Raw genomic sequence first — 15,681 nt, forward strand, 5'->3', positions numbered from 1 at the left:
TCCAACTAAATAGTGGAGGAGTGAAAGCAGTAACGCATGCAGTGTCAGGCATGTTTCCTTCAGGAGTCAGCGAAATACCTCATTTTCAACTTGCGGTACAACACTCACTCTATCCCCCGCAGCTAAATACTTGGGGATGGAGATTGACACCAAACTGTCCTGGAAAATAAATATAGAAAAAAGAATAAATAAAGCATACATATCCCACTATACTTGTAAGATAATCGCCAACAAGAATTGGGGCCTCAAACCAAGGATTATCATGGGCATGTATACGGCTGTCATAAGACCTATACTTCCATATGGAGCTCTAGTATGGTGGCCAGCGCTAAACAAACAATACAACATTTAAAAATTAAATGGGATACAAAGAGCAGCATGTGCAATCATGGTGTGCAACCTGGTGCAATCAGGCCATGTCCGACTGATGCGCTCAATGTGATCCTGCATCAGCTACCAATGGACATTTTTATTCACAAAAAAGCAGCTATTGCGTTAAGAATAAAAGAATTGGGTGGTTGGAATATGCAGAACTACGGACATAGTGTAATCCTAAACAAGCTCACCATTAATAAATCAGACTAAATTCTCCCAAAGCTGGATTTCAATAGACACTTCCAGGTGAGGATACCATCTAGACGAGAATGGAGGAGAGGTTCAATAGGAGAGGAGGATACCGTCTCAGTCTATACCGCCGGGTCCAAAATGGACTGCGGAGTAGGCACGGGGGTATTCTCCGCTGATCTAGGCATACGTCTATACGTCTACCGAACTCTAGTCTAGCATCTTCCAAGTAGAAGTACTAGGCATAGAAAAAGCCTGCGAAGTTCTATTAGAAATATATATAAAGCAACTATATTTACGTATAGCCAGGCGGCGCTTCTGGCCTTGTCTTCACCCATGACAAATTCCAGTATAGTTAACAACTGCAAGAGAGCACTAAGCTCAATAAAAAACAAGCTCTAACTAGACTTGATCTGGGTTCCCAGCCACTGGAACATTTTCGGTAACGAAAAAGCAGACGAGTTGGCAAAGGCAGGAGCTTTCCTCAATGAATCCGAGGCGGAGCTAATACCAACCCCGCTAGGATCGATCAAAGCAGAGATCAATAGACAATTTCAACAAGTTGCAAATAACAGGTGGAAAACATTACAAAATGACAACGACTTATTAATAGGTCAAGAAAAAGTGTCTACAGAGTAACAGCTACCCCAACAGGGCACTAGCCATTTGGGGAACATGCGTCCAAAATGGGTATGCCCTACAACGAAATCTGCCGAGGTTGCGGAGTAGCAAGGAAAAAGGAAATAATCTTCCACTTTCTTTGCGAATACCCAGCTCTAGCACAGATCCGACACAAAACACTTGGAAACCATCAAGCATCAAACCTTGAATGGATTTCCACTAAAAGCATATCAGACAAAAGTAGTTTCATCGAAACCTCAAAATGGTTTGAGAGAGAAGGTGAAACGTAATAGCAGATACAGGAGGTTCTACCTGTGAGCACAAAATGATAATCCTCTCCTTACTAGGAATCACTGCATCAAATTACAGTATTGCATTTTATTTTGGAGCTTAGTTTTACCTCTCTATACTATAAGTCTTGGATTAACTGCACTTAGTAGGCGTGGCTATGTTCCGCTTCCTTCAATACTTTATGATGGCAATTTATCCATATAGTGGTGTACCAAGTTTCATCAAGGGACCTTAGTTTTTATCCAATTTATCGTCTTCTTATTTTTATCATTTAAGTATATATAATTTTATATCTATATCGATTATTGTATGGTGTTAAAAATAACCGTTAGGTGAACAAAATTTTACATTTAAGCAATATGTTACGTGAATATAAAAAAAATAATAAAGATAAATAAATTTGGAGTATATCTTTGTATATCCAAATAGGAATATGTCTATTCAATACTTATGTATCTAAGTCTGTTCTTCTTCTTATTTACTGTTCTTTACTGGCGTAGACACCGCTTACGCGATTATAGCCGAGTATCAACAACGCGCCAGTCGTTTCTTCTTTTCGCTACGTTGCGCCAATTGGATATTCCAAGCGTAGCCAGGTCTTCTCCACCTTGTCCTTCCAACGGAGCTTCCTCTTCCTCTGCTTCCCCCGGCGGGTACAGCGTCGAATACTTTCAAAGCTGGAGGGTTTTCGTCCATTCGGACGAAATGACCTAGCCAGCATAGTCGCTGTCTTTTAATTCGATGAACTATGTATGTCAATGTCGTCGTATATCTCATACAGCTCAACGTTCCATCGAGTCTGATATTGACCGTGGCCAACGCTCAAAGGACCATAAATCTTTCGCAGAACTAATCGAGCGTAACTTTCGTAAACTCGTAACGTCGACTTATCACGGGAATAATGAGTGACTTATAGAGTTTTTGTTCGCCGAGAGAGGATTTTACTTCTCAATTGCCTACTTAGTCCGAAGTAGCACATGTTGGCAAGATATATTCTGCGTTGGATTTCGAGGCTGACGCTGTTGTTGGTGTTGATGCTGGTTCCCAGATAGATGAAGTTATCTCCGACTTCAAAGTTATGACTGTCAACAGTGACGTGGGTATTAGTCGCGTGTGCGACGACTGTTTTCTTGATGACAGGAGATATTTCGTTCATCATCGGCGTACGCCAGAAGCTGTACACTCTTATAGAAGATAGTACCTTGGCTATTTAATTCTTCAGCTCGAATTATTTTCTCCAAGACTAGATTGAAGAAGTCGCACGAAAGGCAGTCGCCTTGTCTGAAATCTAGTTTGGTATTACTCAACGTCAGTTTACACAGCCGTATTAGTTTTGCATAGAGGCAGTTGAAAAGCTCGGCCGGCAATCCTGCCGCTTTGTGGTTCTTCAGACGGATAATTGTTATTCGAACTAGTCAAGTCTGTCATTAGCGGCCAAAAGTAAATGCAGTCAGCCCAGAACTTCCTCCACCCCTACTGTCCTAAAGTAGTAATTTTCGGTTTTCGGATCATATGAGTACATATACATATAACGATATTGTGATATTTTAATGAAATTATTGTAAATGGACATATTTTATTAACAATAACAACGTAGTTTAACGTGAAATCCAAAAGATATATTGATATATACCTAATTCTGATTTTATACGGTTTTAATTTAACAAAATTTGCAAATAAATTTTTTCTTAGTTTCTTATACGATTTTATTCCATTTAGCAAGATTCAGCATTTTTCGAGCTCAAATTCTACATATTTGTCAGATTTAATTTTTTCGAAATATGTTCATATCATAAATATAGAGGAAAAAAGGAAGTTTACTGATCAAATTAATTTAAAATTTAAGGGAACGAGCAATGTCTTTTTTACTATATTTCCTGGAACCAATCTACCGCAAAAAGACGGAATTAGGTGTATACCTAATTGCACTTAAATATGTAAATTAATGTTGTAAAATTTTGTATCGCTTTCTAGCTTCTCACAGTACTAATATGATGAAAATTATTATTTGTGTCATTTAGGTATATACATACATATATATATAAATATCTCAAATGTAAAACAAAATCTTGCAAAGAAAATAAGTATATAATTCATATTATAATTTAATACCATACCAAATGGGTTTCATCTAACAGCGAATATTAAGAATAATATTTTTTAATATAAATATTTGAATACACATGAAAATATTTCCCTACCTATTACGAGGGTACAAGTATAAATGTCGACTGCATCCGAACTTACCTACCTTGAGGCGCAATACTCTTAAAAAATCGAACTTCAATTAAATATAATCGTATCTTCCTGTTCATATTTAATGCAAAGAGAAAAAGTTTATGTTAGATCAAGGACTGAATCTCTTCGAAACATCCGGTCGAACAAAGGGGTTATGGAAGAACACAATATAATATTTCATTTTTATGTTTAGTTATGTGCTTACAATTTATTAAACTCAGATCTTAAATATATACAATTTTTTATTCGATATTGTGGGCATTAAAACATATTCCTATGCATATAAAACGATCACTTAATATCTATGTACATATATACCAATAACTAAATATACAAAAAATATTGTAGTGATCTTATGATTTAATAATATATTCGTCAATAATAACTCTTATATATATGACATTATATATTTACATAGATGTACTCATAAACATACAAACATAAGTTAGTTATTATAAATATGTTTTTTGTATTTTATTACAATCCTGGCACATTCGTTCGTAATAGAAACAATACAATACAATTTAACAAACAATTTATATTGTTGTTGGACTGGTTAAATATAAAAAATCACTATTACGCTTATAATGTACATTAATTCGAAATCCCTATTGTAAAAATACTGATTAAATAACAAATCTTAGTTAATATATCTTTAAACTACATCTGAACTCTTTTTGGTCCGAATTTCGAATTTGAAACTTAGCATTTTCTTAGTTGGAAAATCGTAAAAATATCGAGCAGGTACAAAAAAATAATGCTCTATTGGGAAGTTAAACTTAGTTTATCTCGTTATTTTGCATATTCTTAACTTCTACTTACGAGTATATGTCGTAAATCATATATGTATATTAAAATATGTATATGTGTAAAATGTAAAAATATTGTAACATTATTAAAGCATATCAAGTAGTCTTTTAAATTTTTGGTTTAGCGATAAGTTTGACATCGTTATCGGGAGTTGCATTTATGTTTTGGCCATAATATGGGACTTTCTTCAGGACATTGTCCCTGCTCATAGTTGATATCGTCTTTACTTCTGTGTAGATGGATGGTTCCGGTTGAGGTGGCGTCGCCACTTCTTCCTCTTCCTCCAGAATGATGTCGTCCCCTACCATTACCATTCGGTGCAGATCCTTGCTCGGACCTCTTTGTGTGATAAGCGGCGAATGGTTGACCAATGGGGATGCTTGTGGCATGTGGAGCGGTCCAGGAAGAATTATTTGCTTGTTTTTTGCTGCTGTGTTCTCCTCCTCTGTGGTTTTCAAGAGACTCTGTGTAAACATTTTGTTCGTTAATTCCATGGAACTGCACAGTTGCGGTTGGAGCACATGGTCCGAGTTGCAATTTTGTTGCTCTCCCACTGACATTTGTGACACCATTGTTCGACTGTGGTTGTTGCTCAATGCGGTATCTTTCCATTTCTCTAAAACGAATTAGTGACTTAGTTTACAACGCTCATCCAAAATGTTACTAGCAGCCTACATACCTGCAGCACTACTTCCACCAGCAGTTGATTTTCTAAAAGGCAATAATTTGGAAGGTTCACACATAATTACCGTTTTGTATGCTTTCCTATATTGCTTATTCATTATAACATAGATTATTGGATTTATACAGGCTGACAAATAGAGCATAATGTAGCTGAATATGTGGAAGTTCGGATACTCTACTTCTTTGTCGGCTACTTTAGCAATCGTTATTGGAAGATAGCATATTACAAACGACAAAAATATGGCCAACACCATTTTTGTTATACGCCACTCATTACGTTTAGCTCTCATCTCTCGTTGATCTTTGATGCGAGACGGCTTTTGAATGGCCTCCTGTTTGGCATCAGTGGAGAAGCTACTGTCCGAAGCCAGGTTAGATGATATCCTATTTTGTTCGCTCTCCATAACCGTCCCGGTGGGAGTTTGAACAGGTCTTAAATTGTTTGGGATAGAGTTTTGCTGATTCGCATGGGTTTTTAGACGCAACTCTGACTGGCGTACAACCCAGAATATTTTTGTGTAACAAGCAATTATAACCAAAGCGGGAATAATGAAAGCAGTGATGAAAAGTGCTGTCTTGCTGCTACGACCATTCTGGTCGTTCATAATTGAACATGTTTCCAACTTTGCATCATAGCCAAATGTTCCCCATACACCCAGTAGCGTTGGTAATTGCATACCGTAGGAGAATGACCAACAAAATATTATCATGACAGCAATCCAATGTTTCTTGTATATTTTTGCGTACGAAGCGTGATGAGCAATCATAACATACCTTGAGAAGAAATATGCACAAATATTACCATCAATTCTTAATTTATTTATTTGAATAGAAACAATTTTGCCAAATAATAATAGGCGAAAAATAGAAAATCTAAAAAACTCAGTTTTGGTAAACAGATGAGAAACATGTGCTAATAATACATTTTCTATTTAATGCCTTTGTAGTTATCATAATAAAAAAAGCGAAAAATAAACAATTTCAAAATTTAGGTGATAACAGTAAATTCTTACCTGTTGATTGTTATCATTGCAATGCATAGCAGCGATACTCCAATGTTTCCATATTGGATGAAAGGTATTAGCTTACATAAGAATTCTCCATGAGTCCACGTACCTTGAAAAAATCTGATGGCACTGAAAGGTAGTACTATAGCACAAAATAGTAAATCAGCCATGCATAGGCTAGAATGCAAAAATAAACAAATGTTATTTTACTAACATTTATGTTATACTTGTATATGGGTTTTTACAATTAATAGAGCTTAAGAGTTTCCCTGCTTTAATTTCTGTTTAACTACACTGACCAGTATCAAAATCCCCCGTCTAAACAGTTAAAGGAAACATTTTTTTTTTTCTAATAAATTTTCATTGACATTAAAAAATCAAAATCAAAGATTGAATTGATTTATAAATTGCAGTCGTACCATCTACAGCTGTATTACATCGTTTTAATAGAAGTATTTTGTAAATAATGTCAGAGGCTACAGCCAACAGTGGTTGAAACGATGTAATATATACAGATTAATCAACTTTTGTGTTGTTAAGGAGGGTTAAACACCTCCAAAAAGTGCATGTTTATGGATTCTTCTCAGTACAGGAATTTTGTCTTTTGACAAGATACACGGATATTTCTCAATAAAAGCTACCTATTCTTTGAAAAACGATTGTTTTCTATTTTTTGCACTGCACTATATAATGACTTCAATGAAATTGGATTCAACGGATAGGTGGGAGAACATCTGATCCTCTAAATAAGGGCTCAGTGATTATATGAATCGACTTTGCTTGGTGTATTGTAATTTTCCTGAATAACTTAAATTTCTTAAAATTTTTTGTTTTGATTAAGCTGAGGTAGCTCATGTACAATTTTAACCATTTAAAGATTGTCAATCGCACATACTAATTCGGTGAGATTGTAAAAAATTTAGTCGATATAAACTTATCTAAGTAAATTCCTAAAAACGAAAATATGTTCATACCTTATTATAAAAGCGGCGGCTACGTTTCGAACTTTCGGACATTTGTACAATGCAGCAACGGTAAGAAAATTACCAAATATACCTACAATCATTATAATAAAGGTTACAACTCCAGCAAATTTTAAAACCGTCGGAGAGAATCTGCAAAGTAATACATTTTATTGGCACCCCATCATTACGTTAATCTAAATTTCATTTGTACACATACTCCGTTCTATGTTCTCCGCCCTCATTCGTCAAATTAGGGGAGGTACTTGTGAAATCCATTCTGAAAAAAAGGAAAATTAAATTATAATGTTAATAAACTTTGTATTCAAACATTTTTTCGAAGTCGTAAATAATTTCGTGTATCTTGGAACCACAATTAAAACGAACAACAATATCAGGTGCAGAATAACTCATGTAAACAGGTGCTACTTCGGACTGAGTGGGCAAGTGAGAAGTAATATGTTCTACCGATGAATAACGACCAAATTCTACAAGTTACTCATCATCCCCGTCCTGCGATATGGTGCAGAGGCTAGAACGATGACAACGTCTGATGAGTCGGGGTTACGAGTTTTCGACAGAAAGGTTCTGCGGAAGATTTATGGTCCTTTGCGCATTAGTAACGGCGAATACCCACAGTCGATGGAACGATGTGCTGTACGAGATATACGACGACACTGACATAGTTTTGCGAATTAAAAGACGGCGGTTACCCTCCGACTGGATGAAAAAACTCTAGCTCTGAGGGTTTACGAAAAAACAGCTACAATAAGGCAATATTAATGTGTACAAAATGTTTCATACTGACAGTTCTCTCAAGCGCAATGAAACGATAACGCGCTCCAAGTACTAACCCCAATAAAACAACAAAAAAAAAAAAAAAAAACGGCAAATTCGGCTACCCCGAAGCTATAATACCCTTCTCAGGTGCATTTTTGAATAAAATTGATTATAAAAAGATCTTTATCTTGATTTTTATCGATTAGTTTGTATGATAGCTCAATGTTTTAACGGGTTGATCTCAAAAATTTCTTCAGAAATTGCATAATTGCTTTAAATAAGATATCTTGTCAAATGAAAAAGCTTTCCGTACAAGTACTTCGCTCCGATCGTTTGCATATATATAGATGGAGACGGACATGGCTAAATCGATTCATCTTATCATACTGATAACATTATACATACATATACTTTGTAGGGCTTATGACGTTTCCTTGCCAACTTGTCATGCCAACTTCGTGGATTTGTATTCGGTATGCATATGTACGTACATACATATTTATGCCTCCATATATGAGTACAAAAACACATTTACTTTAAGACTTTCTATCAACTACAAAAATTTTATTTCTACTTAATTCTTTCATCTTATTTTAGTTTGCAATACTTTGGCTAAATATAGAATTTTTTTATTTTGAGTATCATTTCTGGATTTATATTGAACTAGCTGACCCCGCAGCCGTTGTCCTGCGTGAAATTATGTGTTTTGAAATTGAAAGAAAGTTGAATTTATCATTTAATTTTTTTTCAATGTGACGCAGCTCGATAAACAACATTTTTTGGTTTCTGTTCCGGTGTACAGAAAAGATGTTTTCCAACTGAAAAACATAGCATTTCCAAATTTATGCCACACACTATGCGACTATCCTTGTGTCCTGTTGATGGTCATCTCAAATTCAATTTTCACTGGAAACGGAATACGTTTGAACTGGAATGGCAAATCGTTAGAACTCAAAGGAATTCGTAGAATCAGGCATTCTGTCCCCTTGTAGAAATTCCACTGGATATTCATGGGGTCGTCTTCATTTCCAAGACGATCGATCGATTTGTATGAGCGCGAACCTCCTGGAATTTGTCTTTGAATCTTCCCGTTTAAGTCAACAACATCGGTATATCTGGCAGCTATCGTAGTTACGATAATTTGGTCAATATCCGAACATTCGTGATGAGTTTATCTTTCGTGAATTGATAAACGGCAGATGAAATTGATATCGAACCACCGGAAGTATCAACCGGAATTGCCCCATTTCCAATTCTTAGCGAATACGATGTAAAATGTCTTCGCAAAGTCATTTTTGGTCGCATCCCATAATTTACGCGGATTTGAAGGCTGATAAGTCGAAATCATCATCGCGAAACGTGCGCGAACTTCACTTGCATTCGAAGTAGCTGTCGAATAGTCCATTGTTTGATTCCAGTGATTATCATGTTCCAGCAGTTGTAAATGCTAGCTTGCTTCTCAAAAATTTGCACACACCGTACCATTCACAGTATGCAATGATTCATATGAAGTTGAACCGCGTACATTAATCAATAGCAAGCGAAGGTATAAATAATCGTCGTTTCTTGGGTGGATTGTGTAAATTCCTGGATGTCCATATACTGGTTGGCCTTGCTTTCTGCGCAACTATTTCTTCGACGATGCATTCCAAGTATAATATCAAGGTATTTCCGAATAGAGCAATATTCTAGGATCACTGACGAAAGTTGAGAAAAAAACTCGCCAATGTTAATTTTCTTCCTGGCGGTGTTTCCAATTGCTGTACTCTAGTCTATGGGTTGAAATAGACTCGTTGGCCATTCCCAAATTAACTGCGTGACGCACATGATTTCCAAAAGTAAATATCTTAAAAAGCTCTTTATTACAGACCGTATCGTTCAAGACCAATAACCGCCATATTGCTTCTTTTGGTGACGTAATTACAAAGGTATTTTATTGATTACACCAAATTGCAATACTCAGCATTTATATGAGTTTTGAATGTGAAATACACAACAATCGTCTTGACACATACTACGATTCATGTGTTGTCAACTTCGATATTCACTCTTCTAAATTGAATGCTGAATGTTCTGCCATTGTCGTCTGGTGAGCGACGCCGACAGAGTGCATATCCATCATTTCTAGTTTGTGTTTCCGAAAGAAAAGCACCTTAATAGTGTTTCGTGTATTTATTTTCAGACATACAAACCGAAGTGGGATTGTGATGTCCGCAAGGTCCATGACCCATATTGGTTTTCATCACCTTGTATAATACTGGATCTTTCTCTGCATCATAAATTTCCGCAGAAATGATTCATCAATTTGATCTGGTGTAACCATAATCCACCATTCAAAGAATAATGTGTACGTACGGCAAACCTCTTTTTTGCAACTCAACAGAGTACATCTGGCATCTAACAGCACCATATGTATATACGTTGCTTCAAGATAAAGTCTATCAAACATCGTAAGTGTTGTTTGAAATGTCGTGCTGTAACATCGTGGCGATCGCTTGATTAATGACCGCGATTCATAGTTTCGCACGTATGTCATCGCATCCTGGCTGCCATACGTTGATGGCAAAAATAATGCCGACCGATATTAGCGCGATCACGAAGAGGAGCGTAACAAATTTCAATCTGTAATTGATTACTTTGTGTGAAACACACATAACGTTTTCACTGAAGAATTTTCAAAAGCCAGAATAAAGAAAGCAAATGACAAATTTAAACGATTTGAATAATTAAAACCCAAAGAAAAAAAAAAAATTGAAAGAAAGCCTTTGTATGAAAAAGTTACTTTATGGAATTATCCAATTTTTCGACGTTTCCACACGAAAAGCACGCGGCTTTTGTTATTTCTAAACCTTCCCCGATCCACAGCGAACAACCTTTGAAAATGTCATAAAGATTGGTTCAGCCATTCTCGAGCCGTTACTAACAAACAAACATTCATTCGTTTGTATGGGAAAAAGAAAAGGGCTGTTTTAGGGGGTTTCCGGCAATTATTCGCCGTAAAAACCATCTTTGAGCCCCAGCGAACATTTAGAAAAACGAATTGGCCAAATTGGTCCAGGCGTTGTTGAGTTATGCGCTTAGCAACACATACATATGTATGTACATAAGATTAACATAAACAAATAAAAAATTACGATTAATTACATACGTACGACGCTATTAAAAATCTGCCGTTTATATTCACAACATAAGACGTCAAAATTTCACTCTTATCTGTCAACATTTGAATTTTTCTACGGTTTAGTAAACAGACTAAATGATTTAAATTAAGACATGATTACATAAGTAATCATGCATTTGGATCAAGCTTTGTACTCGTTCTCATTTTTGCTTATTGAAGAATAGTTTAAATTTACTATTGTTTTCATTTTTTAAAATATAACTTTATTTATAATATAGGTAAGCACTCTAATCTTAACTTTGACTGTAAAAGTACACAGATATATACAAAATGTGCACATACATACGTAGGTTGGCGTTTATCAAGACTCGAGAACAAAATAATTGTAATAATCGAAAATCGCTTTATTGTTTTTGAGAATATTTGCCATTAATTGTCGAAGCACTTTTGTCGTTCCGATTGAGGTATCCAGTTGTTTTGGTCGATGGGTGAGAGTTTGCATTGTTTTGATGAAGAGTAATCCATCTTCCTGATTTCTTGGAAGACAACTGGCAAACAAATGGATGTATACCACTCAGAATTCACTGTACTGCGTTGTTCCAGCGATTTATTTGGAATATATCGATAAAAAAAACAGGTAACCGTTTGCTTGGAAATGGTGTGTGCACGAATAACAAGCAAGAAAGTTAGGTTAACCTTTTAATAAAGTTCAATTTAGCGCTAAGTCGCTAAGAAAACGCAAATTGAATTTTCCTCAGACAAATATGTAATACGAGTATATACATTCATATGTACATACAATAAACAAGAGCGTGATGTACATATGTATGTATGCATGTCTGTAGGTACATACAAATGCATATATGTATGTATATACATACGTATTTATTCGAATAAAAATTTTAAATTAAAACTTAACTTTTATCTACAACAAACACTGAAAGGATGCTATGTTGCAAGAGTGTTAGTGAATAGATAAGAAACTCTATGTATACGTGCAAATGTGTGTACGTACATACATATATCCAACTACCGATTTCCCGGCAGTAAAATAATTCATAGCCCATCCTATTACATTAGTATCCGTACAGCAGGGCATTCACGAGTACGAACAAATAAGTACAGAGGAAATATTGAATATGTTCACTTGTGTGGTCAACATATCACACATACAAATGTTGTTACCCATGTGCTTGCATATACATACATATGCGTTAATAAACGGCTGTGAACGGCTGTGAAGACTTGCGTTGGCTTGGTGGTGCTCGCCCATAGATCGTAGAGTATTTCATTGTCTTTAAATTAATGTCAATTAAGTAATTTAAAAAGGTCAACTTTAAGTAAAATATATACACATATTCACATCTGTAAATAGCTTCACTGTTATTGCATGCGTTCACGAATATAAAGAGATGACATTTCGCATAGAGCTTCACTTAATAGATTTTATTTAATTGAATGTATTATTTTAGGTGATTGCAAAGATCAAATAATTATTAGGACTACTGGTTAATAATTTCATTTTCATGTATATAGTACATATGTATGTATGCATACAGATATGTTTTGTGCATGTCTGTCGTAGATGTATTTATATACTATAGTAGGGGATCTGGCCATGCGTTGCTGTGTTACACTTTTTATACTATTATTCATATAATAAACTATTCAATACAGTTACAATTTTATTTACGATTAAAAGCGAAAACATTTTTGTCGGTTTAAGAATCCAAGAGATTGTACTTTAGGTTTGAATATGTTCAAACAAAATTTCATTGGAAAAATAACGAATTTAAGGCTGCTTTCTCAATGTCTTGTTACCAGGTTCTGTAAAGTTAATAGAGTTGTCCGCTTAATAGATTGTACTCAATAAACATCAAAAATATGCATGGTTAATGGAGATGCCTTCTTAATAGGGAGAATTTAAGAGAGCTTTAACTGTATTCTTTATTTATGAATTGTTTTAACTATCCTATCTTCTAAGTTGGTTCGAACTGGACGCATTGTGTTAAATTTTACTAAACTCGGTTCAGTAGTTTAGGAGTCCATCGCGGGCAAACAACGTGGCACGTGATTTTTATATATGTGACCTGGTCTACGGAAAGGGGGCTTAGGTGTCAAAAAATCTAAAAAATCAATTTTCGCTTTTTAGTTGATTCGGATGGAAGATGAGATTTTTAACAGCTATTTTTCAGAAAACTTTTTACAGTGGACCAGGTCACATATAAAGATGTATGTACATAATTATGTATGTAAGAGAAATATTTTGACGTTAGATTGGTTCCAGTAAAAACCATGTAAAAAGGACATTGATCATTTGACTGAATTTGTTCTAACCAATAAACTTGTTTGACAAATAAAATTTAAGCCCAAAAATTTTGAGTCGTGCTAAATTGAATAAAATCGTGTAAATAGTTAAAAATTGTTTTACTTCCAAACCGTGTTAAATCAAAACCGTGAAAAAAGACTATGTAAACCAGAATTAGGTGTAACACGAATCAATTGTTTTATGTCGCGTAAATATATGTACTTATATAATATGGCTTCGGGCTAAATAATTCCTTTGTTATATTTTCATCTTTAGATGTTTTTGCATAGGAAGCCTTGGGGGTACATCCGATTTTTTAATTTTAGCTGTTTGACTTTTCAAGCAAAACACATACCGTATGGTCCTCATCACGCATTTCTCAAATAGATTCGTCTACATTTTGCGATATTTTTTAACAGTAATATCTGTGGCGTTTTTGGTGTTATTACAAAGTTATAAATTAGCGCAGTCTACATTTTTTTTAGTTTTGTATTTCGTGAAATTTCTTAGAATTGTTATAAGTGTGTAACTGTTACTGTTTGTACTAAGAAGTGTGTCAACCTTAAAACAGTAAAATTTGTTGATAAAATTATTTATGAATGTGAATTTAATACGAAAAAACACAGTCAACGCTTATTTAAAACCACAATTGTGTATCTCTTTTCAGTATGTTGAGAACATGAGCTTAATGAAAATCAATTTAAACAAAAACGGTTATTAAGAGAGATTCATAGCAGCTGGTTTAAAAAAAACTCTTGAAAATATGTTCTCAATTACATCTGAGCAATGTTAAAACTAAGGCAATCGGCCACTCCCTTTCTCTGCCCCCAATATATCAATATATCCCATTTTCGCATGACTTTAAACCGTTCAGGTTGGTTGAAATGTGATATTTTAATGAAATTAAATGGACAAAATCCTAGAAAATTATGTTGCTACCACTGAATATGAAAAGAAAGGAAAATACTTTAGAATAGACATTTTCCACATCAACTTAATATATAATGTGTATATTGAATTTAGCCTTTTCAGTTGAGCTTATATTGAAGATGTCTTTAATTTAATTTTAGCTAAAACGAACTAAAATAGCAATAAAATAGTTAACGGTCTACAATACATATAAATCAAGAAGATACCAAATTTGATAGTAATTTATTTATGGTTTTTTCAAATTCTCTTCTTTTGAATTATTTCGCATAATTTTTCCATATAAAATTTTGTCAGCATCTTAGTCCTTGTCCTTACTTGTTTAGTAAATGAGATACCTGTACATTTTGCGTATATTTGCTTTGTTATATAAATAAGGCTTTTTCCTTTTCTTCTTAATTGGCGTAGACACCGCTTACGCGATTATAGCCGAGTTAACAACAGCGCGCCAGCCGTTTCTTCTTTTCGCTACGTGGCGCCAATTGGATATACCAAGCGCAGCCAGGTCCTTCTCTACCTGGTACTTCCAACGGAGTGGAGGTCTCCTCTTCCTATGCTTCCCCCGGCGGGTACAGTGTCGAATACTTCAGAGATGGAGTGTTTTCGTCCATTCGGACAACATGACCTAGCCAGCGTAGCCGCTGCCTTTTAATTCGCTGAACTATGTCAATGTAAATCTTTCGCAGAACTTTTCTGTCGAAAACTCGCAACGTCGACTCATCAGTTGTTGTCATCGTCCAAGCCTCTTCACCATATAGCAGGATGGGAATAATGAGTGATTTACAGAGTTTGGTTTTTGTTCGTCGAGAGCGGACTTTGCTTCTCAATTGCCTACTCAGTCCGAAGTAGTACCTGTTGGCAAGAGTTATCCAGCGTTCGATTTCCAGGCTGACATTGTTGGTGGCGTTTACGCTAGACTGAACTTAAAAATTGATAATTCGAAAACTTGTTTTGATCTTCTGACATACATATGTGTTATTTTAGTCTCAACAAATTGGCTTTCTGAGTATAATAATGTCCCTCATGCGTCTTCTGTTCAGAGTTTAAAATAAATTTTCGGATTGAGTATATTTATTAGACAGATTTTCATTTTCATAGGTGAGACTAATCATTCATACACCAATTTCTACACGATTTTTTATTTCGTTTCATAATTACTGAATTAGTTGAACCTTATTTATTATTATTATAATCTCGCAACAAAGTTGCTAAAGAGAGTATTATAGTTTTGTTCACATAACGGTTGTTTGTAAGTCCTAAAACTAAAAGATTCAGATATAGGGTTATATATACCAAAGTGATCAGGGTGACGAGTAGAGTTGAAATCCGGATGTCTGTCTGTCCGTCCGTCCGTCTGTCCGTCTGTAG

General features: G+C 35.1%; 1 protein-coding gene across 1 annotated transcript in view; it reads right to left on the minus strand.

Moving 5' to 3' along the window:
* Positions 1–4,160: 4,160 nt before the first annotated feature.
* The window catches only part of LOC108970873 (G-protein coupled receptor moody), a 16,939-nt gene continuing 5,418 nt past the window's right edge, over positions 4,161–15,681 (minus strand). The window contains exons 2-6 of the mRNA XM_018936553.1: positions 7,398–7,457; positions 7,190–7,330; positions 6,222–6,392; positions 5,204–5,982; positions 4,161–5,140 (exon numbers count right to left, since the gene is read on the minus strand). Of these exons, the coding sequence (XP_018792098.1) occupies positions 4,632–5,140; positions 5,204–5,982; positions 6,222–6,392; positions 7,190–7,330; positions 7,398–7,456 (1,659 nt within the window). The 5' untranslated portion in view covers position 7,457 and the 3' untranslated portion in view covers positions 4,161–4,631. The remainder of the gene's footprint in view (positions 5,141–5,203; positions 5,983–6,221; positions 6,393–7,189; positions 7,331–7,397; positions 7,458–15,681) is intronic.

Source organism: Bactrocera latifrons, unplaced genomic scaffold (genome assembly GCF_001853355.1).
Source record: "Bactrocera latifrons isolate USDA-ARS-PBARC rearing strain unplaced genomic scaffold, ASM185335v1 scaffold_312, whole genome shotgun sequence".
Lineage (NCBI taxonomy): Eukaryota > Metazoa > Arthropoda > Insecta > Diptera > Tephritidae > Bactrocera > Bactrocera latifrons.